We start from the raw sequence: 25929 nt of genomic DNA, 5'->3' as shown, positions 1-25929 counted from the left end.
TTCTCCTGAGAAAAGCAGATGGCATGTACCATTCGAGGACCAGGAGTAATTTATCTATCATCGGAAAAAAAACAAATTAAAAAAGTAAGAACTTTGTAAAAGAACTTACTCAAAGTACAACTTTTAGTAGAGGTTGTTACCAGATTTTATTGACACATTTGCTGACGCACTCATTCTGTGTTTACACCTGCCACAGGACCAAATGGCTCGAAAATATGACAGTGTTCCTAGCTGCTGACTCAGACATGACTAGTTCACAGGATGACAAACTTAACTCCAATTCAACCAGCTAAGAACCACTAAAATTGTTATACTGCATCTCATAGTTATCTGTTTTTGTTCTGTTTAGTCTGATATAATTACCTATGACATCATCTTCACACCAATCTTCCTTTTCTACAGAGAACAGGCCTTAGATGCACTGCAATGCAAAGCTGCCTCTGCTGCCACTCAATCTCATTTTTGCCGTTATCACTTGAGACCATTCCGGTCACAATAGGACTAAGCAGCATAACGTATGACCGCAATAAGCATTTCATTTTACTTTGAAAAGTTACTGCTTCACAAAAGCAACAGCAGCTTACAGTGATGTAATAACTCCTGTAGGTGCAGTAATCCTCTGTTCAACAGCCATAGCAGATGCACTGAAAATAACGGATTACGGGTGTGAAATACACTCAAGTGCTGGAACACTTTAGGATATTAACAACTCAATTCCCACTGTTTAAGCCTCACGAGGCACCGTCGCAGCAGCGGGGCTCTGGAAAGGGCTCCGAAGCGAGCCCCGTGCTGGCTGGAGATGGGTGACGGCGCGCAGATGACAGTGGCGGCCATACGCGGGGGTCAGCGAGCAGCTGTTGCCATGATGTTGACCAGACAGGCAAACGGCCTCGCGACAGCTGCGTCCTCCTCTGCTGCAGCACCTGCCCGCCTGCCAGAACGCAATCACACAAATGCACGCTCATGCACATGCAACAAATACACACACGCTGGCATGCACATGGACCCCCGGGCCGAATGATAAAGACATACTAAGTAGCAATGGACTAGTGCTTGAACTAACTATTATTTAGATCTTTTAATTAATGTGCCTATTCTTAATGTGTCTACAAATTGTATAAAATTGTCAAAAATGCTCATCATGGTGACTTATCATTGCTTTTTTTGTTAAACCGACTGTCTAAAACACAAATACATTAAATTTACAGTTATATAGCACAGGGAAAAAACAGCAAATCTTCACATTTGACACGCCAGAACAACTCAATCTTTGGCATTTATGCTAAATAAATGACTAAAATGATTAATCAGGTCTCAAAATTGTCATTTCATTTCCTTTCCAGTGACTTGTCGATCAATAGACTAATCGTTTCAGAGCTGCAAAACATACATAAATAGCACATACTGCAGACACGCACATGTTTCCTGCCATCCATTTACAATTCACCACACTGAGAGCAATAATAAGAGCTGCCACTCTGCTCTGCTGTTAGATTAGTGAGACCTGAGTCTTTATAAAATCCTTCTTTCATTTGCCCGTTGCATCCACAGAGCCTCTCCTGCTAACATGCAAGAGTTCCTCATTACGTTGTGCACTCTTCCTAATTGGGCGGCTGTGAGTAAAGCATTGATCTGGCCCTGATAGGAGAAGAGGTGGCCACAGGAAAATGACGAGCTTGGCTGGCTGGCCTTCGATTTTTGGTGGCTATTCTCATTAGTGGTGACACGGCCTCGCCTCGGCAGCCTTGACTTGGTAACACAGCCCAGAATACTACGTCGGAGCCCAGCGGACTCTCTGCGGGCTCCAGGTGATTCTAACCAGGCCAAGAAAGGAGCCAGCACTTGGACAGGGAGTAATTATCCCCCTTTCAGAACCACTGGCTGCACTACGGGAGAGCCCACCACAAGGAGGGCACAGGAAAGGGGCTGCACGGGGCCAATCCGTATGGCGCTCTAGAAATACATGCAGTGCACTTCCACAAAAGCACATAAATCTGACTGAATACTGGCATGAAAGGCAGAAGTGATTATCTGGGATAATCAAGCATTCACTCTCCTCATGTTGTAGAAAAAGGCAGTGTATGGTAATGAGCGGCGGGGGGAGTGCGAGCCGATGTGCCGTTTGTAGCAGGCTCATAATCCACAGAATCGCTCCGTGGTCACTCCTCCAAAAACGAGTCACGGACGCGGTGAACACACATTTAAGGAGGATTTACGACTCAGACACATTGCTAGGAGGGTTAAGCACTTGTTTTATGACTGGTACGATAAGAGGAGATATCAGCTTTTTTATGTGTGACACTTATAACCGTGAAAACGCCTCTTTTCTTCCCCGGACGACGTTGGCTTATGCCGGAGTCATAGAGGTGTGAAATCTCTGCAGAATTTAAAGCAGGGATGCATTACAAGAATCGACGAATGCCTAAATCTAGAAAATTACTTTATTTTAAATATTTATGACAAAGGCACTTTACACTTAACTGGTTTGTCTCGTGCGAGAAGATATCTAGTAACACATTGAAAGCAGTGATCAGCAGAAATATTACCATCTAGCGAGTACGTGTAAGTGCGAGGAGGATGTGCGAGTGATTGTGTTGCTGAATTTATGCACGAGTGTGGTTTTGAGTGCCTCCGGAGTGTCAGTAAATTTTCTTTGAGTACACCACTGAAACCCACTGATACACTCGGGCAGAGAGACTTTATCTCTCTCTTCACTCTGCTGTGTCTGGGCCCGGCCATTCTCGCATGATTGACAGACCTCGATCTGGACAGCCAGGATTAAACCTATCAATCACATAAAGCTTGGAGACAAAAAAAAAAAAAAATGGAGAAAAAAAATCGGGGCAGTAAATTCAATTGAGAGCACAGGGAGAAAATTGAGGTGAAGAAATATAGAAGGCCATTACCGGGCTATAGGGCTGTAGGAAAGTGAGGCCTTGCAGGATTTAGTTTCAGACGACTCCATAAATTCATATCAAATGACTAGAGGAGTGAAATATCAGTGAGGTTACTGTAAACCCTGGTGCCTCTTGCCTTTGTGATCTTTTAGGTGGAATTGTGCGCAGTCAAGGACAGCCTTTACACAGGAAGGTATTAAAGTCCACCGGATAACAAATCAACATAAAAAGCTAGTATTTTTAGTATCGCCTAGGAGGACATTTTCATCTACGAACACGCAGCGTTTCCTGTTTATCTCCCGTTGACTTTGCTGTATGCACAGAGGTCGTGCGGATGGAAAACATTCCCGCTGTCTGTGCTGTGTTCACTCAGATAGGTAGTGTTTGTGTTTCTCTCTGCTCTGGGACCAATACTCACGTTTTATGGTTAGTTCTCCATAATTGGACACTCCAACCCCTTTGTCTGAGTGGACGATGCAGCGGTAGCGGCCCGAGTCGCCCTTGGTTGTGTTCTCTACGTCGAAAGTGCCTATGAAGCGTCGGTTGTTCCAAGGTTTAGTGGCTTTCATGGGGGCCTCCCGTCCACCGATGCCCTGTTTGGAACCGAGACAAACACAAGTGAGCCTCCAAAACGGGAAGGTTTAATAAGCAAAGTGGCCTGACCTTGTGTGTTTCACAAACTCTGGTTGAGCGTACTTGTTGTGTGCTCTTGCACGTGCTTGTTTGTGTCCTATCATTCCCATCGGTGGCTGATAGTAGGAATACATTTATCACACAGGAATGCATGCACACACATGCACGCACGCAAACACACAGCGGGCTCTCCCCAGCTGTCACCCCTCACAGCAGGCAGATGGGGGACATTTGTTCATTAGAAATATTTCTTCATTACTGTCATCGGGGGACTTCACTTAATGTTTGTTTTCCAGCTCCTGTGCTAATGAGGACGTGTTTGTTAAAATGATGGAGTACCTGGCAGAGGACCTTTACCCAGCGTCATGCTCCCACTGATCACATGTGTGACAGTGTGCTTAGCAGCAGAGCCGGCAGGGTTATGTCTGCCAGATGCACTACCTTTGCTGCTCAGAACAAGGTCAATTCAAGACTGCTGTGCAGCTCAGTTGTGCCAGATATAGTACACAGTATCCACAGAGCCAGCATCTATATAGGTTAAGACCATACTGCGGTGATCCGAAACAACTGTAATCCCCCGCCTCCCAGACACAGGTGAAACCTCAAACACAAGGGTACAACGAAGCAGCGTGTGAGTGTCCTGTCTTGAATTTGTCAAATGATTTCAGAGCTACTTTTGTTTCCTAAAACCAGCTTTTAAAAGTGGATGAAAGGCTGGCAAAAAGGCATTTTGGTTCCTAAATTACAGGGGGCGCACTACAGGTGAGAACATCATTTTTTCATGCACCGGTCAATTTTGAGATTTTGGGTTATTTTGCTTTCATGTCTACTTTCAGACTGGTGGAACAAAAATGTCAAAAATAGACATTTAAGATGTGTATTTTAGACAGATATCTGTTCTGGGCATGTATGCAAATTAGTGCATATTTAATTAGATAACCTCATTTAACCACAGTTTAACATAAATATCAGAATACAAAAAATAATTGTCTCAATGAAAGCAAACAACTGGGTAAGTTTCTTGGTGATATCCGTTTAAAAATGTATGGAATTTTACAACTCGTATCTTTAAAGGTCGTTTTCACTCACATGCACAGAGCCTCCCAGTTTTATTCCCATCTATACTCTGAGGGATCTTCAAGAGGAGTTTGTTCATATATCATTTAGAGACTAATTTACATTTTATTCCAAAGAAGATGGCAAAAATTTACTTTTTATGGTTGATGATATTTTCTGATTTATGGAGTGATAAAAAATAAATATCCAAAAATTATCTATGTATCCACCTTTGACTCCAATATGTCAACAAAATGAATCTTGAACAGGCCTTTAACCAACATTTCACATTTCTGGCCTGGACGCGCATTTGTGCAATTTTAACTCGATAATGCCTCATTTCAAGATTTAAACATCAAATTTCTGAAAACTTGTAATCCAAAAAATAGTGCGAATGTAAGCAATCAACAAGGGACGTTTCATGGCAATATCAAGTAGTTAAAAATCTGGCTCCACTTAAGAAAATAGTTTCCATAATTTGTGTAAATATGGTACATGACTAGGTGCCATGATAAACAGACGGGTGACAAATTAAAGGAAAAACCAACATACAGTCTCTTAAAGGTGCAGCAGCTTCAAAGCCCCTTGGCATTGATTCTATAAGTCTCTGGAACTCAACTGGAGGGATGAAACACCATTCTTCCCAAAGATATTCCCTCATTTGGTGGTTTGTGAGCGCTGTCTAACACTTCAGCCGCCATTTGTTATGTTTCTCCACTCTTTTATTCAGGTTTCCTTTAATTATTCAACTGTCTGTATGTTAACATGATTTAAGCCCCCATGGCGTTTCTTCTTTCACTTCCATGTCCGTTGTTTTCTCGTATCAGGCAAAATGCTTAGCTGCCCATTGTCTTTTGAGTTAACTCGTACCGTATCTTGATATATCCAGTACATTATAACCGTTTCAACAATTACTTTCCATTTAAATTACTTTACAAACTGATTTAGAGTTGTGGCTAACCAGAGCTATGTTTGAGGTCTTCTGTTTTACAACTTTAGAAGACATCTGCTAGCCAATCAGGAAGATGTACTGTCTATGGTTGTGGTGTAACTGTTTACATTTGGCGCCATGTAATTAGGGTTAAACATGTTAAAAATAAGCAAGTAGTCCTGCCTCAGCTTCTTTTTTTGCTACCCTCTCTCTCTTACCCAGCTATTTGGACCCAAATAATGTGATTTATTGAACAGGCACACAGTGTCTACAGTATTATGGGTTGTTCTTTGATGCTGATTAATCATCAATTTATTTTTTGCTCACCATCTATTTTATTTTCGTCTCATTTTTGCGAGACAGCTCACACAAACTGGTTGACAGTTGCTAAAATCTGGCCTGATTTAACTTGGATAAAACGTTGATTTGGGAATCATTCCTGTTATGAAAGACGTCGTTATCCCCTCAAACCCGACGTTGATCTCACATACATTAAATGGCGAATCCTACGCTCCTAATATCCCATTTAAAGAAGACATAGGCATGGAGTCGTCTTAGACCTGCTGGCAACAACAGCACTCCAGATCAGAAGATTACATATTCAGACAGTAGGCTCTGTTCAGTAAAACACATTAATTTCCACAGGGCCCGCTTCTAATAGTGATTCCTCCCTCTGATCTTGTCTTTGATCTAGAGTGTAAGTAAGAGGATAAAAATGGATCTCACCTGAAGCCAGAGGCGGAAATTGTCCCTTTTGCGTCCATTGACGGTGCAGTGAAAGGACGCAGTCTGTCCTGCGTTGACCTCCACTCCTTTTATAGTCAGGAAGTGAGGCGTGTTCACTGTGAAAGAAATGCAAGTATTTTTCAGACAGGTGCAATGTTGAGACACAGAGTCCAACTTCCCTAAAATGGGTTTGTACTTCATGAGAATCAATCACCAGAGCTGGGTGCTAGAGAAGCTGCTCATCGCCAGCATTAAGAGTATGCCAACGCCAATTACACTTTTACCCACTTCGTAACTCCTTGTGCCAAAATCTGCATGTAAAATTGGACAACTGAGAGAAGTAACCCTGAATGGATACTGCTCTTTATTACACTCTCTGATACCCCTCGGTGCTGGAAGCCAGCATCGCTTTGTGAGGAACATTCCACCTAAATCCTAAAAATGAGACACCAGAGGCAGATCTCACACCTACCAAAAACCCAATTTCTTCTGTCTTTTAACTGCATCCTTTTATTGATTGAGAGGGAATTTTTTCCAAAAACATTATTCCTTTCTCCAGCTGTGCTCATTACCAGCATGCTCACTGACTGGGATAGTCCACAGAAAGTAACTTATGTAGAACATTTTTGATTAGTACCGCTATTCTGCATCGAAAAATAGGGCAATTCAGTGGAGCGACCTTGATTCGAAACATAACCAAATCTCTAAAGACTTGGCAAAAGCTAATTCTATCACTTTCATCATCAAGACTTTCACTTCTACTTAATATTTTATAACCTCGTCTTTGAACTGCACCTCCTTTATAACTTTGTCCTGTCAATCCATCCGCTGCCAAATAAGACAAATCTATTTTTCTCATCGCTAATGTCTTCTTTAATGACAGAGGGAGAGGCAGACCACCCGGTGGCATAATCACACCTTTGTGCTAGATATTCCACACGGTCATATAAATAGAAAATGAATTGGCTGTGCTCCACAGAGGAGTCGCTCTGATCACTTTGCTTATCACTCAAAGAAACCCGATTGCCACTGAGTGGGTTATCGATCCGCCCACACTTTTACGCATTTGAACATTGATCACGTCGCAAGGTGTCATTGATTTCCTCAAATACATTTATATGCAACACCTTTCACTATAATAAATCCATCTTATTGACATAACATTTGTAGGAATTCAGCTGCTTTCAAATGGTTACCAGGTCATTAGCGCCTAACAATCCGAGCTTGATACTTCAGTTATGTGGGCTAGAATAATGTATAAATCAATTGATGAGACCTCATGTGGTATTGATTAAGACTTAGACTGTAGAGTGTGAGCACCTCTTAGTATAAACTTAAGGAGTGCCATACGGACTAACGTGGCTCTCAGTACTCAAAAGCGTAGCGATGAAGAATCCTGAAGAGCCCTCATCCTTGTACTCCCACGGCAACAGCAGACTTTCCCAAAAGCCGGAGCAGAAAAATTCTAAATATGCGAGTGATGACATGTTCATTAGCTCCGCAGCGCACTCTGAAGTGCTTGTACTTATATTCAGCCACGGTAGCAGAAATCTCAACATCTGAGAGATGAGATGCTTAACTGAATATCCTTCAGGGAGGAGAAACATAGTGGAATCCAAACACGAGCAGCAGCAGCACACTGTACGGTGGTATTTGTTTTTCGTCCCCTTTTCTTTTGCACTATTTCTCCCATTTCTCAAAGGATAGATTTAATAGAGCCACTGCAACATTAAATCACGAGCACACTTGAGCATGTCGACCGTATGCTCGTAAATCTTCAGGGAGCCAAGAGGAGGGAGGTTTACACTTTGGATTGACTGTAGTATCCTCTCTGAAGGCCTTTTGTTTGACTGGGAGGCCTTGGATAGAACAACGGTACAGGTATTTGGGAGGGTGTCATGGAAAGGACAATGACTCTTTGATGATATTCTTTTACGGTGAAGGGAAAAAGGACTTACTGCACTGGTGGCCCTGGACCACGACGTCTTTGATGGCCAGCAAGCCACGCTGCCCGGAGGTTACGGCTTCAAACACAATCTGAGAAGGAGAGAGGAGACTCATAACGCCAGTGATAAATGGGCACATGTCTTCAAATGGCACTTGAGTGAGGCTGCACAGAGAAGTCCAGCTCCTGCTAATACGATCTGCACTTTGCAGAGCTGCAGCTGGTCACACAGCTGCAGGCCGCTGACGTTATTTCCACAATATGTCACAGCCGATAGGTGTTATGACATGCAAGTGTTAAATTAAGTTTGAGCCTTGAGACGATTAGCACACAGTCTGTGGCAAGCACACAGTGTACTGGAGGTGAGACATCACAGCTATGTTTAAGGGTTCAATTCACCCAAACCTCACTTCCCACTTACCGTTATCTAACCACTTGATTTTAATTATCCAGGTGATGAGATTTTTGCCCTCACCCCATTGCAATGTAGGCGAATGGAATTTCGTTTGTGCATTGAATCAGAACAGTAACATCTCTTTCCAGGACTGGAAAGATGAAAATGTCTTAGCTGGAACAGACCTGAGTGATCAGAGAATTTGTTGCTGGAAATTTCTGTAATGCTGTCAAATCCAAAGCAATCACATGTGTAAACAGGAAGTCACTGTAGCATCACAAGCTGTCACTGATCCTGCATTCAGATGCTTCTCAACTGGTCCCATTTCCTGTTTTGGGATGTCGTTGGTCCAACTTCTGTGTGTTCATGAGGTTTAAGCCGCAATGTGGATACAACATAGACGCTGTACAGAAGATGTGTTGTATTCTACTGCTCAGAATGCTTTAACAACATGTTGATTCATTGCTGCTTGAAGCTTTATATTAAAACCTGTTTTTGTCTCAGACTTCTTGCTGCAAATTGTGCATTTCACAAAACCACTAAAATATTGCTTTACTTTCTAACTACTCTATGTCACTCACACACGGTTTAAACCTAATACCATATTACAAAGTACATGTGATCAAAAAAATTTATATGCAAGACGTCAATTAATACAAATTTTCAAGCGAAAAGTTAGAGTTATTGCTCTATAATAGTATAAAAGTATATATAAAAGTTAATATAAATATAACTTATATATAAAAGTTATATAAAATATAAAAGTTTTAGGGTGTTAGCAGTATTTACAGTATGTAGGATGAGTGTGGAATAACAGATTAAGCAAACCTAACCACTGTTATCTGGCCCTAAAGTCTAACATTTTGGCTAATGTTATGTAATTTGAGGTATACTGTAAAGTGTACGTATTTTTATCTCATGAGGTCATTATGTTAGCAAGCTAACATCAGCTTGGTTGGATGTTTCACCTGGCAGTCACTGAGTGCAAATATTTACTACTACTACTACTACTACTACTACTACTACTAATAATAATAATAATAATACTAATTACTGTAATCACTATGTGAGAATGAGTTCATGTGGTGCAATCTATAAATCTTCATTTAGCAAACACTTCAATGATAACCAGGCTTAGTTTAAATATGAGAACAGCATGGTTACTGTTCACTCTGGATAATCCACAGACCTCCCTGTCAGCTATTTTTCATGTTGACAGAATTGCTGGCATTGCTTTCTATTAGAGAAACAGTCTCTATAAAAACTGTTAACTGGGGTAGAAATCTCAGATGTGAATACCTGATACCTGAAAAAATGAAACCAAATCTACCTGCTTGAAAAGATACCACAAGAACTAAGTGTGAACACATGTTCTAGCGAGCCAGTCGTTAAGTGTAAATTTAAACGGTAGGGAAGTGGCTGCTGTTGCATTTCACAGTTGCTCTGTGTCTAATGTTTCCTAGTTGACATGTTTGTTGCCATCTCCGACAACATAACCTCTGAAATCAAGTGCAACTGTGCTGCGTAGCACCAACATGACCCTATTTTAAGGGCCAAGCTCTCCTCCAAAACAAATGGTAGTAAGCCCCAGCAGAAGGCGTGTCCCAGCAGAATGTAGAGTTATGTACTCGCTGGTCTGCAGTGTGATAAAAAGGGAAACAGAATGCCGGGCCCTTCCCAAACCGAGGGTGTGGTGCAGAGACCATTTACACCACACACAGTCGCACTACACATGTTTTGCATGCCATCATTCGCTAAATATAACCCTATATCATCCAGTGATCGGTATATATTAATGGATAGGTACCGTATATGGTGTCACCCAGGAACTTGTGTCCTGCTAGTCATAGCGAGATTGCACACACATACATCTCTGAGATTCCCTTTGTAGCCGAGGAATGTGGAGGAGGAGATAGTTACCATTGTCATCTGGGAGGCAGGATGCCTTCAGATAAGGCTGTCTAATTATAAATTTCTTTTTTTGTCTCATGAAATATGAAAGTGAATGTCTTGGGTGCCAATTATGGCCTCATTACAGGCTAATTTAAAGGAAATTAAAAGGCCAACCACTCCATATATTGCCACCAGACAAATGAACTAGACCTCACTCTCTAATTGAAATCCTTTGTTTGTGCAACAGACATCAGTCAGCCTGCCTAATAGCTGTGATATAATTGATTTCAACATCAATGATAGTGCGATGCATAATTGGGCCTGACCCACAGAGTGAAAATATTCACATGGGACGAAAGCTGTTGATGTCACGGGAAAGTTCACCATTCTCATTTGTCAGAGAGACAGACAGTGAACCCTACATTCAATGTCTACATCACCGCACCTGCTATCCCTAAGGGACTTGGCTAAGTGCTACATTACAGCAGGATTGATTAGCTCTGCCATAAGTTATACTGTATTAAAATCAAGATAGATGAGGACATTTGGGTTTTTCTCTCTCATTGGTGCACTGCTGCATATCGGGATAAATAATGGATGTTCATCTTAAACACTCAGTATATATTTTGAGTGGGATATATTTAGACGATGCATCACATTTGCTGTAAATTATAGTTGTTTGTGTTCAGCAGTTTTGGAAATGCATGACAATCTCAATTAAAAGTTTTTGGGATGACCTGACAGAAGAGTAATTATCAAAGGCTGAAAGGCTCATGATGACTAAAAGCCTTACCGGTAATTAAAAAATAATTTCCAAGTATCAGGTGGCTTCCCTTTGACAATTGCGTAGGTTACTATGCAATTAAAGATACCTATAATTAGTGCCATGTTGTTAATTAGTGACAATTTTAAGCATTGGTCTCTCTTTTTCTTGACTGAGCGTGGTGCTAAGATCATTAGCATCCTCGCATTTACCCATGTTGTCAGTTTGGGTCCGGAACAATTACAAACACAGACAGACCTTCCGCTGGGGTTTGAAAGGCAACAGATGCTGGGAATTTCCCTGAACACACTGGAAGGCATAATATGTCATTTGGGGCCTCAACGCTCACCCTATGTGCAGAGATTTGCTGAAACACGGCATGAACAGTGTCTCAAAATGTTTAACCGTCACTGAACTTCACTTAAAATTCAGATGCAACACACTGTTTTTGTTTGAAGGTGTTGATTTGTTTGTGGCACTGGAGAAGCAGCTGAAATCAATCTGTCTGAACTTTACAAATAAAACCCAAGTGAAATGGGTTTTTTCCCATAATTTCATAACAGAATCAATAACTGATTGGACTTTTGCCGTGGGATATATCCAAACCAACAGGCTATGTCTCTACTACAGACAGACTTCAATCTTTCCAGGGTAACTCCACCATTTTTACACATTAAAGTGAGCTTTTGTGGCTCCAGAGGAAGCTGCATGGAATTTGATAAATTGACTCCAGTGATGTCACTCAGTGGTTAAGTTGCATTGTGGGTAATGTAGGCTCCAGGTTTTGAAAAGAAAGAAAAATATGTGGAATAAAAAAATTGATATCTCTGCTTCTGCTGCATCAGTTTTGATTATTTGTTTGAAAACTGTCAATAGTGAGTCCAGCAGTGTTATACAGTGTATCGCTAAACCCGTGGACTGCTTTTCAAAACCTGGTGCTTACATTACCCACAATGCAATTTAGCCATTAAGTAGTAGTACTCCCCAAGACCTTTAAACACACTTTCAGGTGTAAAATTGGTGGAGTTACCCTTTATGTGACTTGAGCTGAAATAAAAAACATTCAATCAGACTGGCTTCGCATCATTTTCTCACACGAGGGTCACCATCCTGCTAACAGTGAGTGTTATTAGTAGATGTAGCACATTCTGTCTGTCATCTGTTGCCCTCTTTCTTTCTTTTGTCCATGTGCCCCTCATTATGGCTCCTATGTTGCATTCAGCAGTGAGAAGCCCAGCGGTGTGCCTTGTTAACTAAGTTATCAGGTTTGCTATGATGAGCAGACAAGGAGGACTCCCCTCAGCTTCACTGTGGACCTGCACTGCCAGGCCATAATGAAATAATTCACCAAGGGACTGCCTCCCATTGGGAGGTTAAGGGGTCTCTCTGCATCAATTAACATTTGGTGGACTCGTGGAACAAGCCCGGCGAAGACTAATAGCCAGGCAAGTGTGAAATCACCTTGCCCCGGCCAGCAGTCATGTGCATTGGTAAGTGAAAATGAGTTCTCAGAATTGGAAAAAGAGAAGTGGCTCAGATGATAGGGGGAGAGGACAGATTGCCATGGATACCGAGGTAGCCCCAGAAATCAATAATCTTAGGTTAGTTTTAATGGGCTATTGTGCGATTGTTCGCAAATAATAAATTTGTCTTGCTCCACTCAGTGAACAGGCTTTAACGGCTTTAGCTTGACTATAATGGCTGCTTACAATGAGCAGCCTAGTTTTGAGATAAGGCATTATGCAAAAAGAAAGCTGGATTCAGACTACACTTCCTCACCTGGTAGAAGTTGGGCCAGTAGGTGCTGATGGCCAGCTCTATCTGTCCCCAGGAGCGAGTGGCTGGACCCGACACGTTCCAAACAGGCATCCCCATGGGACTGTTGTTTTCTTTGATATACACATTTAGGTGACCTGGGTGGCTGTTGTCTCTGCCTCCGATGTAGTAGTGGAAGGTAACGCAGTGGGTGTCATTCTCTCTCAGCTGAGGTGTCAGCAGTAAGGCCTTCTGTCCTGCAAAGCGTCCGGACGTATTCACCATCATGAAGGCTGAACCTGCAACACGGACAAGAGTTTAATATAATGACTGGAGCAGGTTTTATCCAACTTGCAGTTCAGTGGCAGGAAAACACAGCCTCCCAACTTTTTGGGAATTTGGGGTTGTACATGGCATGATAGCACGCTAGAATGAACTACATTTCATTTTCGGTATACTGAAATACTATTTCAAAAGAATTGAAGTAGTGGTAACATTGGTAATCTATCATTAGCAGAAAGAGGTTTTAAACCACGCTCACGGTCGGCAAGACAATGTTGTCTGTTGGTCGGTCCACCACCTCACTTAGATGATAGTATCTTTATTTATCCTGAACTTTTAATCTATCATCACCAGGGCAAATTCTAATGTGTCCAATCCTGCAGCTTATGACCCAATACCTGCAAAAATAATGACTCAGCTGACCAACCCATAGTGTCAGTATTTGTCGAGTTGGGAATCAACTACCTTACACATTGGACCTTTAATGCTTTTTAAGTCGACATGTAAGGATGTACTACTGTCCCATTTCTCGTGTGTGAGTATCAAATTCTACATCACTATGTTTTTGATTTTCTCTGTATTGCATTCAACACCCACAAGAGGCAAGGCAGGATGTATGTGTAAAGCACCTTTCAACAACAAGTCATAACAGTGACACTGAATGAGAACATTTTCATAAAAACTCTGTGAATATGTTTTGAAACTTGACTACATTGAGTGTCAAATTGTTGACGGTGAGGTAAGGCAAATAACAAATATTATCTTGTCATGTAATGCATCTTTAAAGTCAGCTACCAAAGACTTATGTGGTATTCTATGAGCACTAAAATACTTTCGTAAGGGACACAAAAGACCTGCAACAACTTTATATATCTATGTATGTGTATTTGATCCAGCAACGTAACTTGGATCTGTTGTGTTTACAGGCAGGCGGTTGCAACAGAAAGATCTCACAATCCGGTCCTTAGGTTCAACAGTAACTAAGTAAAAGGGCCAATCCTATACAAGTATGCAGGAAGCAGGTAAACGAATGTTTGACCTTCCTGTTAGTGCTAGAATTTCTAGCATAAATGAGAAAATGCTTTTATCTCTGGATTGATAGAAACTCTATTATCAATTCCATTCATCAAAATACAAAGACAATAAAAGACTCGTCCTACAAATGCCGGATGTTTGAGAGCAGTGTTTTTATCCCTCAATGACGGAGAGAAGGGAAATGATGAGAAATCAATAAGTTAAAATCTATTTGCCAACCAAGCCCCATTTAGATTTTATCGCTTGGTTCAATATTAAAGGTTAATCTAATCCTCTCCCCTCTTGCCAATAAAACACAAGTGAGAATTATTATATTGGCAAACTTTCAAGGAGATGCAGAACACATTCTATTTGTCATCATCCTATTTAGCTTGGCTTGGTAATGAGATGGCACAAATCGTAACAGCATTTGAGACGGCGCCAGAGAGGCTCGGTTTATGTTGAAATACATCTTTTTGCAAGTGTGGAAATGATTGGAAAGCACATTTTGCTCAGAGGTGAGACAAACAACCTGTTAGCTTTACTCTCATGCATGCGAGGCAGAGCTGAAAGGCAATGGATGCAAATCTTTGTCATTAAATTTAACATCTGGTGATTCACTCAGATATGGTGTTAAAAAGGGTGAATAACGTCAACTAAATCAGCAGGCTCGATCCCCGAGTGTGTCAGCCAAACAGCCTCTCACAAAACCCTATTTGCTCCATCAATGACTCGAGTTTGCCCACTTGTCTTGTTGTGCTGCACTTGTAACGCTCACCAATTCCATCTGTCTCCAGCTTCAGATAACGAGTGGGGGCTCTGTCATGTTTACACAATGAAACAGGAGGAGAGGGAGCAGAGGAGGAGGAGGAGCAGTGAGTTGTGATGACACTGAGTCAGCCTCCTCGGCTTTGTTTGTCAGGTAGAAGCAAGTTGTTGTTTTAAGGATCTCAACATGTTTGGGCTGCATGAGGGACTGTATTTTAATATGAACACACTCCCACACATAAGTGGAAACATGAACACTAACCAGAGAAACCATGCTCCAGTACACTGCTGATGAAACTAGTCATGATAAGCGTACACGCCCAACATTTGATTGTGGATCATGTGGACTACATGTGTTGCCCGGTTGTCATCACATTACCTGAGTGTGGAACTTCTGAACTAAGGACATGAAAACGATTAGTCGATTAATCCATTAGCTGATTGAAAGAAAATTTATTGCCAGCTATTTTTATAATCGTTTTCATCGTTTAAGCAAAAATGTCAAACATTTGTTGGGTCCAGTATCTTAAATTGTAAGGATTTGCTGCTTTTCTTTGTCATTTATGATAGCAAATAAAGAGTCTGTTGGTAGGGCAAATGAAGGAATTCAGAGAGGTAATTTGGGGGTGTGGGAATTTGTGATGAGCAATTTTAACATTTTTTTGCCCTTTAAATTATTAATTAATCAGTAAATCGTCAAAATAATCGACAAATCAATCGCTAATGGAAATAATTATTAGTTGTAGCCCTCAACTATTCCAACGCTAAGGAAGACTGTGAGATGCAGCTGTCAAATAAATACATAGTTTCAAGGAATTGATTTAAAAAAGTGAGAATAAGGGTTTGAATTGTTTGTGTGAAAATATTTTTCTCAATTTCTTTTATTATGTATGGCTCACACTGGCCCTTTTGTGTGAAATCTAGTGAGTCATTCAAGGCCAATCATAATACCTCCTTCTGTTTACAGTAATAAAAGGTATTTTCTAAGTTGGGATTACCTATCATAGACTGTATAAAAATGTGGAAAGGGCCACCGTGATGTCCCCTATTGGTATGTTGACTTACTGTAGGTTTTGAAGCCTTGAGTTTGGCAGTTTGGGCTTCGGCATTTTAGTCTTTGGTGAGCATATTTGGACGGGAGGATAGAGCTGGGGAGGATATCCTAATTGGATCTGACTTTGAACCCCTGTAAGGGGGTAGTGACTTGCCAATCACATGGTAGCCAAGCCCTTAAGCATACCCTGCTTTACCGTCTATCTACTCTAAAGGGGATCGTCATTTTCAAAATAAAAATCATGCTGCAGACGACTTGAAACTAGTTACTGAGACCAAAAACTCATCAAGCCACCGTTTACATAAGTGATAAATCGAGTGAGAAGTAGGGTCATTTTCTCATAGACTTCTATACAATCGGACTTGCAACCAGTGGAGTAGCCCCCCTGCTATCATCAAGAAAGAATGAGGCAAAAAGTTTGAGGCACTTCTGCATTGGCTTTACTTTTCAGATCCAGAAGCTTTTATACAGTCCAAATCAGCTATTTTTGATTGTGGCTTTTTTGTTTTTATAGATTTTCCTGCACAGCATGATCACTCATGATTCACTATTGTAAACAGCACACTGCTGTTCTCCCGGAGCTTTGTAATCTATTATTCACATTCGGTTGGTCTCTGATTCAAATGATGAGGCTAATTATTTCTGAGGCTACGCGGGAAGTTGTGTAGGTTACATGTAGAAGGGCAGGAGAGGAGTCGACTTTGAGACACTTGTTTGTCCAACCTCAATCAGGTGCCTCTCTATGAGGGCTTTGAGGTCTCCTTAATAACATTCAGCCATCTGCTCAGGTGCCCAGAACATTTTAGTTTTTTCCCTTTGAGGCATCAGCAACCCTTGGTGTGATGCGAACCAGCACTAATAATCAGTTGATGAATTGTTCGGTTGTAGCTCACGTTACAAAGACAAAGATGCTGGCACCACTGCTTTCCTCTATGATTACAGCAGGCTGTTTACTTTTCATCTCAAAACAGCCACGTTGTGACAGTGTTGCACAGGAGATTTATGCACAGCCGTGCTCTTTGTTGGTAATTAGAGATGAAAATATCAGAAGCCTCAAGCGGCATTTGTACATTTTTACTCCCATGTTAATGAAATATTAATAAAACAATAGGTACCCCTTTTTAAGCAGTCACTTCTTGTTTAATAAAGCTTAATGCAGTGGCCGCTAGTTTTCATGTGCAATTACTAAACAGAAAGACGTGTAAATACAAGAACATTTCTTCCTCACTGCCAGGAAGATTGCAGAACTGTTGCAACAAGGCTGAGAAATTCCTGTCACCGAATTTGAGGCCTACAAATCATCTTGATTTGGGTCAGTGAACTCGAACACAACAAGGGGGAAAAGTCTTTCCTTCCGTCACTGTTGACCACCATAAAATGTAAGAATCCAGTATTTCGGTGACAGTGTACCCACCTAATCGTGCTGCCATTGTCACTGTCTAAAGAAGTGAAGAAGATGACAGGAAAACACTGATTGTCATTCAGTTTCTATGCTCTCAGAGCCTAATGACCACATACTCTGCAGGACCTGCTGCACCATGACAAGCTAATTAGCCAGCAAGACTAAGAGCAAATTATAATGACACTGTGTTAGTGCTGTGCTAATGTGCTAGTGATGCACAAGGGTGTTTTTTCTCCCTCTTGTCTCCTTTCTCTATCTCTTTTGCCTTAACAATGACGTGTTCAAGACCAATTAAAAATAGAGAGCTCTCAGCACACTCAAGGCCCGTCTCCACGACTCGGTAAAGGCCAGGGCTCGGCTATTGTCTAAGGTATTCAGAGGAACAGATTTATTATTATTCCAATGTAGGCCACCTTCACCTTCCATTACAATGATGGCTGAACATGGCGAACATGGAGGCTGGTATGAAAAATGAATTAGTGAAAGATGAAGCGTTCCTGCTGCAGATGCTACATACATTCATGTTGCGGTCCAGAAATGAAGGGGAAGAGCGCTGAAATAGAAATGCATGACTTCATTATGTGAAGATATTTTAGACATTATTAACAAGGACAGTGTGCCTGGATGAGGGCTGTTACACAGAAATCATTAACCATGCATCGATTATCAGACAATTCATTGTCAGAGGCAATAAATGAGTAGGTGGTTCACATTTAGTTGTGGCCCCAAACTTTCATGGACCAATTTCAGTGAATTTCAGTCATTAGTCAACTGTTTTTACTTATGACTAAAGGGGAACACATTAAACATTACACATTAAAATCTGTTTACAGGTCTTGGGGAAAACCACCTCACAGTTTATGTGGAAACACGGTCTTTTGTGGCTTCACAGGAAACCACATGAAGTCTGATAAGTTGCCTCAAATGATGTCTCATGAGTTTGCGTCAGTTGGGGCTGAAGACTACAAGTTTGAATATAAAAAAATCTGGGGGTGTGGAGTAAAAGAGCAGTGACCTTACCAGCTGCTACATTAGCACCTTCTAGTATGGCACACCCGAAGCACTGGCCAAACTGTCGGCTGCCAAGGTGCATTGTGGGTAATGTTGGTGCCAGGTTTTGACAAGGACGTCAGATAAGAGATCTTTTTAAAAAAAAAAACAAGGTAGGAAGTTCATACATTTATCATTCTACAATTTGTAATCCCTTTATGGGGATTAGGGGTACTAATGATATGTCAAAGAAATTAACTATTTTGATTGTAAAGTGCGAAGGATTCAATGGGGAGTTTCAAAGCATGAGGAAGAAACTGTTCTGTAGTCTGGTGGTGTGGCAGCGGATACTTCTGTAGGTGAATTTCCATCCATCCATTTTATTTGCGCACTCTTAAGTTGTGTGTGAAAATGCCAAATATTTAAAATTAAATCTCAAAATCTTGCAACAGAGTTCTTACGCACAGCTGACAGCGTATCAATAAAAGCAAAATGCAACAAAGTGCAATAGAAATACAAATAAGAAATAAATGATGACCTACATAAAGACTTAAACATCCACATCAGAGACATTAATTAGCAGCAGACTAAAACTTCAGATCTGTGTGGAGTGATGAGAACTGTAACATTCATCAACTTGTTTTTGAAACAAGCATTTATTTGCATTTTCTTTGGCCGATTTTCTCCAAATGCGGTTAAAATTTGCGATACATTTGGATAGAAACCTTGCCAGATGAAAGCAGGGTGAACAGAGTGTGGCTGGGGTTGGTGTTATCTTTTAGTATCCTTTGGGTTCTGTGCAGACGCCTCGCTTTACCGATATAACTGATGTTCTGTAGCTCGGTACCAATGATGCTCAAGGTGGTTTTAATCATCCGCTGCAGAGCACATCCATGCCAATTTGTGGTTCATTTGTATTTCTAGTCAGGATGTTTTCTCTTGTTCCTCTGTAAAAGTTAACAAGAACAACATCCAAAACTTCATCAATTAAACCATCAAGAGGCTGCAGCATTGCAAGCTGAATATCTGGTCAGCATTGATTAAGTGTCCAGGGGACGGCTTCCATCAGGTTAATCCTTTGACCTGTCGGCTCACTCGCGCTGGCAGAGCAGGTGGGAGTTGGTCACAGCTTGTGTCGGTTCATATGGGAAAACAAGCTCATTCAGCTAAGAGCAGAAACTGGTGACAAATTCGCAATCACTCAAGAATTAAATACTTTAATTTGATGGTTTTCTAGCACCTAATCACCCCATAAAATAACTTTTTAGTGGCCACTGGAACTTTCTATCCAAGCACATGGGAGCTAATTTTTCTGCGCATTACTACTCTGACATTATCTTGAGAGAACACACGCGAAAAATAATGACCATAATCCATCGAAAGACTAACAGAGTGATATACAATATGAATTCCCGCTTTTATGAAGCATGCAAACTTAATTTAGAAATGACAGCTTTTCAGGATTACCACAATGGGACAAGACCACATCCTAATTTCCTCGTTTCCTGCATCAAAGTGTCTTTAGAGTCTGTCTTTATTGTAGTCATTGTTGAGAGCAGGAAGAGGTTCGGGGTTGGCGGAGACCAGTGACCGGAGACAAACTTTAGATGAATCCTATTAAGCCTGTTCTATTGCATTCATGCCTCCCGTGTTTGACTGGAAACAACTCTGAAGATGCAACTCAGAAAAGACTTAACAGCATCCTGTGTACGAATGAGATTTATCTTAAGCACATCTGATCTGATCTTTTCAGGCAAAGTAGGCATGATGAAGCGAAAACACCCTCGAGCTGGTTAAGAGGCTTTTTCTTTCTCCCTTGGATCCTTTTCTTATATAAAAGGTAGGGAAGTCTTCTTAAGGGGAGTTCAGGCTGATATAATTTAGTTCACACAAATAGGGTACTGTCTAATCCTAATCATCAAAGTCTATAGGTTGAAGGTATTTAGATTAATTATGAGTTGAGTGATGGTCTGAGCAGAGCATATAATTTGCAGTAATGACTAGCGCTCATTATTTCTCCTCCATTCAGGTCCTGAACTCTGTGGAAATCATTATGTGGGGGAAATCAGAATGAAGGGGCGCTCTTTAAACCCAAACCCTCCAGGTCTCATTTGCTAATAAAATTCACAGAGGTCACCGCCGCAGAAAAGCACGGCTGCCGCTTCGGAAATGTCAATGAAGACAGGGCTATTCTCACTGTCTGCCACCAATCAAAAATGCTCTCGCTGTGAGGGTTAGGCTGTTAATGTGAACAGCCGTGGCCTCCACTCAATTTTCCAGAACTTTCCCAGTGTCCTTTGAAACATGAAAGGGTCTGATAAAGTAACAGTGAATAAGTTTAGGCTCTCCATATGAAGGACCTGCCAGGTTTATTTGACGGTGTCAGACAGATTCACCCGAAACCATCCATCATGCGCAACACGTTTCAGCGCTGTCATTTTAGTCAGGTGCAACAACTGACCCTTATTATGTTCCATGACAGCATCCTTTGTTGCCGCATGTCAATCAACAGCAAATCTTAATGGCTTAATATGTCATCTTAATATGCACCACGCACTGTTGGCTCTCCGCTGCAATAAATGGGTCATATAATAGCCCATTTGCCTGATACAAACCCATTACACAACAGAGAGTGTTCACATGTCACCTAGCTGCATCATTAGCTGTAATTGTACATACCATGCACACTAATGGGGGAAAGACATAGTATGCAAATATGTCCTCCATCATGACAATACAGTGTGCTGTCATAATCCTGTTTATAGTAATGCATGCAATCCTGTTTGCTCAGACCACGGTACAGTACTTAACCTCACAATGCTAAATTGAAAATCTCAGTCTGTCGTCCCCAGGAATTAATTCACGAATTGATCAGATGTAATTTGCTGTTCAGTTTCATCCCCTAATCATATAAAGGGGTTTCTCCTTAACCTCACAACCTTGCCAACACCTTGCAAGGTGTGATTTTCACACAAAGTTGTGAATGGCCCAAAAGCAATTAGCTTATTTTCACAAGATGGGGCCCCTCCCTCGTCAACAGCAAATCCCATCTTTTGCTGATGTGATTTAAATTCTGATTAAATTTCTGACGTCCTTCAGTCAGTGGGTGTTCTCTCCTTATATTTTAAGTGGCCATCCTTTGAACAGCACACACAGCGTCGTAAACAACACTGGTTGTCCAGGTAAGGCGGAGGGGCTTTGTCAATTCATTACCTCCTGATTAAAATGGTCATAAAGGTGAACTGTTTGCCTTTTAAGATGATCCGACTTATCCGTATGCAGTAGCCGCACTAAGAAAGGCACCCTTCTGGGTTCAAGAGTGAGCTGCATTTGCATGAACGCATTATCAACCTGACAAGAAAGAAAACAGAGCGAGAGAAGATCACCGTTACCCTATGAAGAACCTCATTCTGCCAATCCTTCACTATTGTCTAGGTGTCATTACGGACCAAGGGCATGCTATCAAAACAAAGGCCTTGTGCAACAGAGAGACAAAAACATTCAATTTCTCTTGCACAACATATTTAGAGCAGATATTAAGAATACAACAATAAGTCATTTAGCCCGAGCTGCACTTGCTATTGTGCCTAGCATAATACAAAAACCCTAATTAATCTCAGTTAGAGGACCTTCTTTCTCCTCCTCCTCTTGTCATTATTCCCCAGAACGAGTCTCAGGGGGGAGGCAGGGAGCAGCGGCCTACTGCTGGCAACATCCATGACACCATCAGAGAGGAGGCAGCCTCTGCACCAGATGGGGCTCACTAAAAAAACAGCTTCCTTCTTAATGGCATCTGGACACCCCCCCCTACAGCTCGGCACTGCAAACTTCCTCACAGTTTCTTCATCCATTCTTCTTTGAGACAACTGCACCATGTTGGAGAAGTCATAACAACAGAGGGCAGGGTGGAAATGAGAGAAATCAGTTTTTTTAAGAGATGACACAAATGTCTTTGATTCAAGTGTGGTAAATATCTTTTTTTTTTTCAAAATAATAAGCAGTCCAAGCCAATTTCGGACTCTGACAGAAGTGTGTCCAGTTTTACTCTCCAAGGCTGAATGAGCGTTGGCTGTGAGGGTTTTATTATCATCGTCCAGGACAGATGAGGCTTGTTGGTAATAACAGGACTGACAGTGACAGTTCTGCCGGGGGTTTCTCCAGTTGGCTCGGGAGAGGGAACACACAGGGGAGTGCCCAAGCAGACATGCAGAGTCTCAGAACTGGGCTGAGCCACTCTAAAGGAGCCAAAGCATGCAATCAGAGCTGTGCGGAGGGATAAACAAGGCTACTCTCCGTCCAGACGTAGCAATTAGGTAGGGATCGCATCGTGGTAAACAACCAAGAGTTTCAGGCGCTGCTCATCTCTTCTTCATGTGACTGGAGGGCTTGTTTTTTTTCTTGTTGCGTTTCATTTTGCCTTTTTCCCTTTTTGGTTCTCTTTTATCTACATGATACGAGGGAGTCAGGCCAGTTTGGTCTTTGGTTGCAGCATGAGCTTTCGTAGGATGAAGGAGAGTCCTCAGCGGGGCGACATCAACTTCTGCACAGGGCCTCTCATGAGTTGTGTGTTCTCTACACTGACACAGCAATGTAGGATGTTTCCTATTGATTTCACAGGCCTTTGATAACATGTTTTTGTAAGGAGATAGTAGATAACATGTAGCGTTCAAGTCTGAATGTTTTCAACCTTTAATAAATATGTGAAAACGGATTGTTGCATAATAAACTTAAATAAACAGGTCTAGTCCAATTTTTCAAATTGACAACGTCGAGATAAAGTATCTGGATACAAATAATGGAGAATAAACCTGACAGATAGGAACCTAAGTGCTGCATGAGTCCACAAAACCTCAAATTAGATTTAAGGACGTCTTTTTTTTTTACATTAAGTGCCAACACTTTTAAAATTCTCCCTTTCTGCATTATCTGCTAATGGCAGCTACAATATGTTATCATGGTAATTAACTTTGGCTGAGATATGATCATGAATGTATTATTGAGACCTTTACACGACGACGCCGTTAAGCCTTGCTTCCAATTTTGCCACGTGACAGATGAAAATGTTCCTGCGCTCCAAAAGCATTTTTCCCAAAGAGCACCATTATAAAAGCTTTTAATAGCACACCTCAATATGCAGACAATGTCAGTTAGGCCTATGACTCTTTCTACTATGGATTTTTGACCCATGTAGGTTTTAATTTTGTAAAACTTTCCTCGAGCCCAGAAAAGTGATATGTGATTAAAAATATGTGATTTCACCACACTGTAAAGAGTATGGGCTGAGTGGGAACTCGGGTCTGGGATCTAGTACCACAATCCATCTATGGGTATGGTTAGAGCTAGAAAACTGGAACACTTGGTTAAGGTTTGGGAAAACAACTGTGAAGAAGTCATGGTACACCACCCTGATCTTCACACACTTACATAACAACCTCACTACATTAAAGGATATGTTCACCCAAAAGTGAAAGTTCAGTCATCACCTACTTCACCCTCACGCTGTAGATAATATCTAAATCTTCATTTTCTTGGTGAACTTATCCTTCAAGGGCGAACTATATCCTGCATTGGCACTCAACATTGGTTTTGGATCGAAGTCATAAGGTGCAGATTTGTCCAAAATTCAAAGGGATACTTGGATTGGAGTTTATGTGAGGTAGCTGTTAAGACCTCTAGAAGGATTTAATTTAATGTTTTAATCATCATTTCAATCATAAATTCACACTGACATTAAGAACATCTCTATTTGGACAGACACTGTCTACAACCAATTCTAAAAGTGTTTGAGGTAGCAATGCCTTCTGTCAGGAACAATCTGTTCTGTGAGTATGATAAGGTCGTTTTGTGAAGATTCATAAGTACAGGTTGAGAGTGAGACAGCAATCAGAGGTGAGATAGCTTTTCCACCAGTGCGGCTTTCACATAAATGCATTTCTACCCATCAACACCCTCTCTCCGGTAGCCCTAAAACAATTTCAGGCGTCAAGTACACTACATTTCACATCCCTTTCAGTGCGGTCAAAGAGGAGAGATTACAATTTCGCACGGCAGGTTGAGTGCTCACACTGAGAAATGGAGAAAGAGCTGCAGCCTGTTAATTACGCACAATTCAAGACACGCGGGTAGAAAACAAGCCTATCTGAAGTGCACTCAGTCTAGGAAGCACAATCAGGGACACCTCTTTACCAGACATGGGATTTTAATCAGATATGTTAAATTTAGACCATGCGCGAGGTGTTAATTTGTAGGTCAAGGCTTTTCCAGATCTCACTGTAACCTTTGCCCAGCCTCTGTGTGTCCCGACATTAATCAATTGCGGTAGAAAAAAAGTCGACACTTCCCCCGCCATGGAAAGCAATTTCTCCGGGGCGGTTCAACACACATCGTCCTGATGTACACATAAACAGGTCTGGGCACTGGCTGCTTAAAATTAGTGAAGGCCTGCTAATTAATTCCCCCTCTGTCACTGGGGGGGCCCGGTGCAATCTATCTGTGATGCAGCCTTTGTGAGATTAGGCATCAGATAGGGGAGGAAAACAATATCCATTAGTTTGCAACGCTACCTTTGTTATAACACGGGGAAAAAAGTCATTCCATTAGTCTAATTCCTTAGGTGCCTCCTGCTCAGTGGCGGTGATATCTCTGCATTTCGAATCAAATGAAAAGCGATCAATGGAACATTAAAGAGACAAATTGTGTGCGACAGACACAAAATGCACGGAAAGCATTTTAATGAATTTCAATATGGGGGGCTGACAAAAAGGCCGCGTTAATTAAAATGGATCTGACTGTTTTTATATCAAATGTCGCTTTTGTCTCAGTTCACGTGACTGTCCCATAGATCCTGTGTAGCAGACACTCATGCGGGGAGAAGTTGTGTCACGTTGCTAATAAAACAGAATAGTGTTGAAACTCTAGAGCAGCAGGTGGAAGTGTTGTCTTCTCTTTAAAGATTACGCTTACGAGATCGAATAGAACATGAACATGCTGTATAAGCTGCAATCAATATTTATTAGTCCCTAACACGAAGTTGTTTACATGCAGCCTTACAGTATATTCCAATTATAGCCAGACGTATAGCCTAATCAGAAAAATGCCCCATGGAAACACCTAAATCATCAGACCGAGCTGGCCATTTGGAGATGCATTTCATTTTGTGAAAAAAAAAACAAAAAAAAAACACATAACGTAAACATTTGTCACGTAAATGCTCTGTCAAATTAGTTGCATGTTAGGAGTATTTATAATGATTATGCTTATAGCATGCCCACTTGAGCCAAGTAATATTTAGGCTACTATTTCAAGGATACTCTTAACCATGGCGGATGTCACGGTGGCTAATCCATCTCCATGTAATAAGGAGGAGCGGCATATTCTGATTCATATTTAATCGGATGCGTTTTAGAAAATAATATTCCTTTGTGTA

The 25929-nt window shown here is 41.3% G+C and overlaps 1 protein-coding gene across 8 annotated transcripts in view; it reads right to left on the bottom strand.

Moving 5' to 3' along the window:
* LOC311266815 (receptor-type tyrosine-protein phosphatase mu) overlaps positions 1 to 25929 on the bottom strand; it is a 171975-nt gene that overhangs the window by 106984 nt on the left and 39062 nt on the right. For all 8 annotated transcript variants that reach the window (XM_084369382.1, XM_084369385.1, XM_084369383.1 and 5 more), the window contains exons 3-6: positions 13018 to 13292; positions 8202 to 8280; positions 6244 to 6359; positions 3316 to 3490 (exon numbers count right to left, since the gene is read on the bottom strand). In XM_084369382.1, the coding sequence (XP_084225508.1) occupies positions 3316 to 3490; positions 6244 to 6359; positions 8202 to 8280; positions 13018 to 13292 (645 nt within the window). The remainder of the gene's footprint in view (positions 1 to 3315; positions 3491 to 6243; positions 6360 to 8201; positions 8281 to 13017; positions 13293 to 25929) is intronic.

This window comes from Pagrus pagrus, assembly GCF_965226575.1.
Source record: "Pagrus pagrus genome assembly, chromosome: 12".
Classification (NCBI taxonomy): domain Eukaryota; kingdom Metazoa; phylum Chordata; class Actinopteri; order Spariformes; family Sparidae; genus Pagrus; species Pagrus pagrus.
Note: the sequence above shows the minus strand (reverse complement) of the source record. Positions and strands in the feature narration are given on the sequence as shown.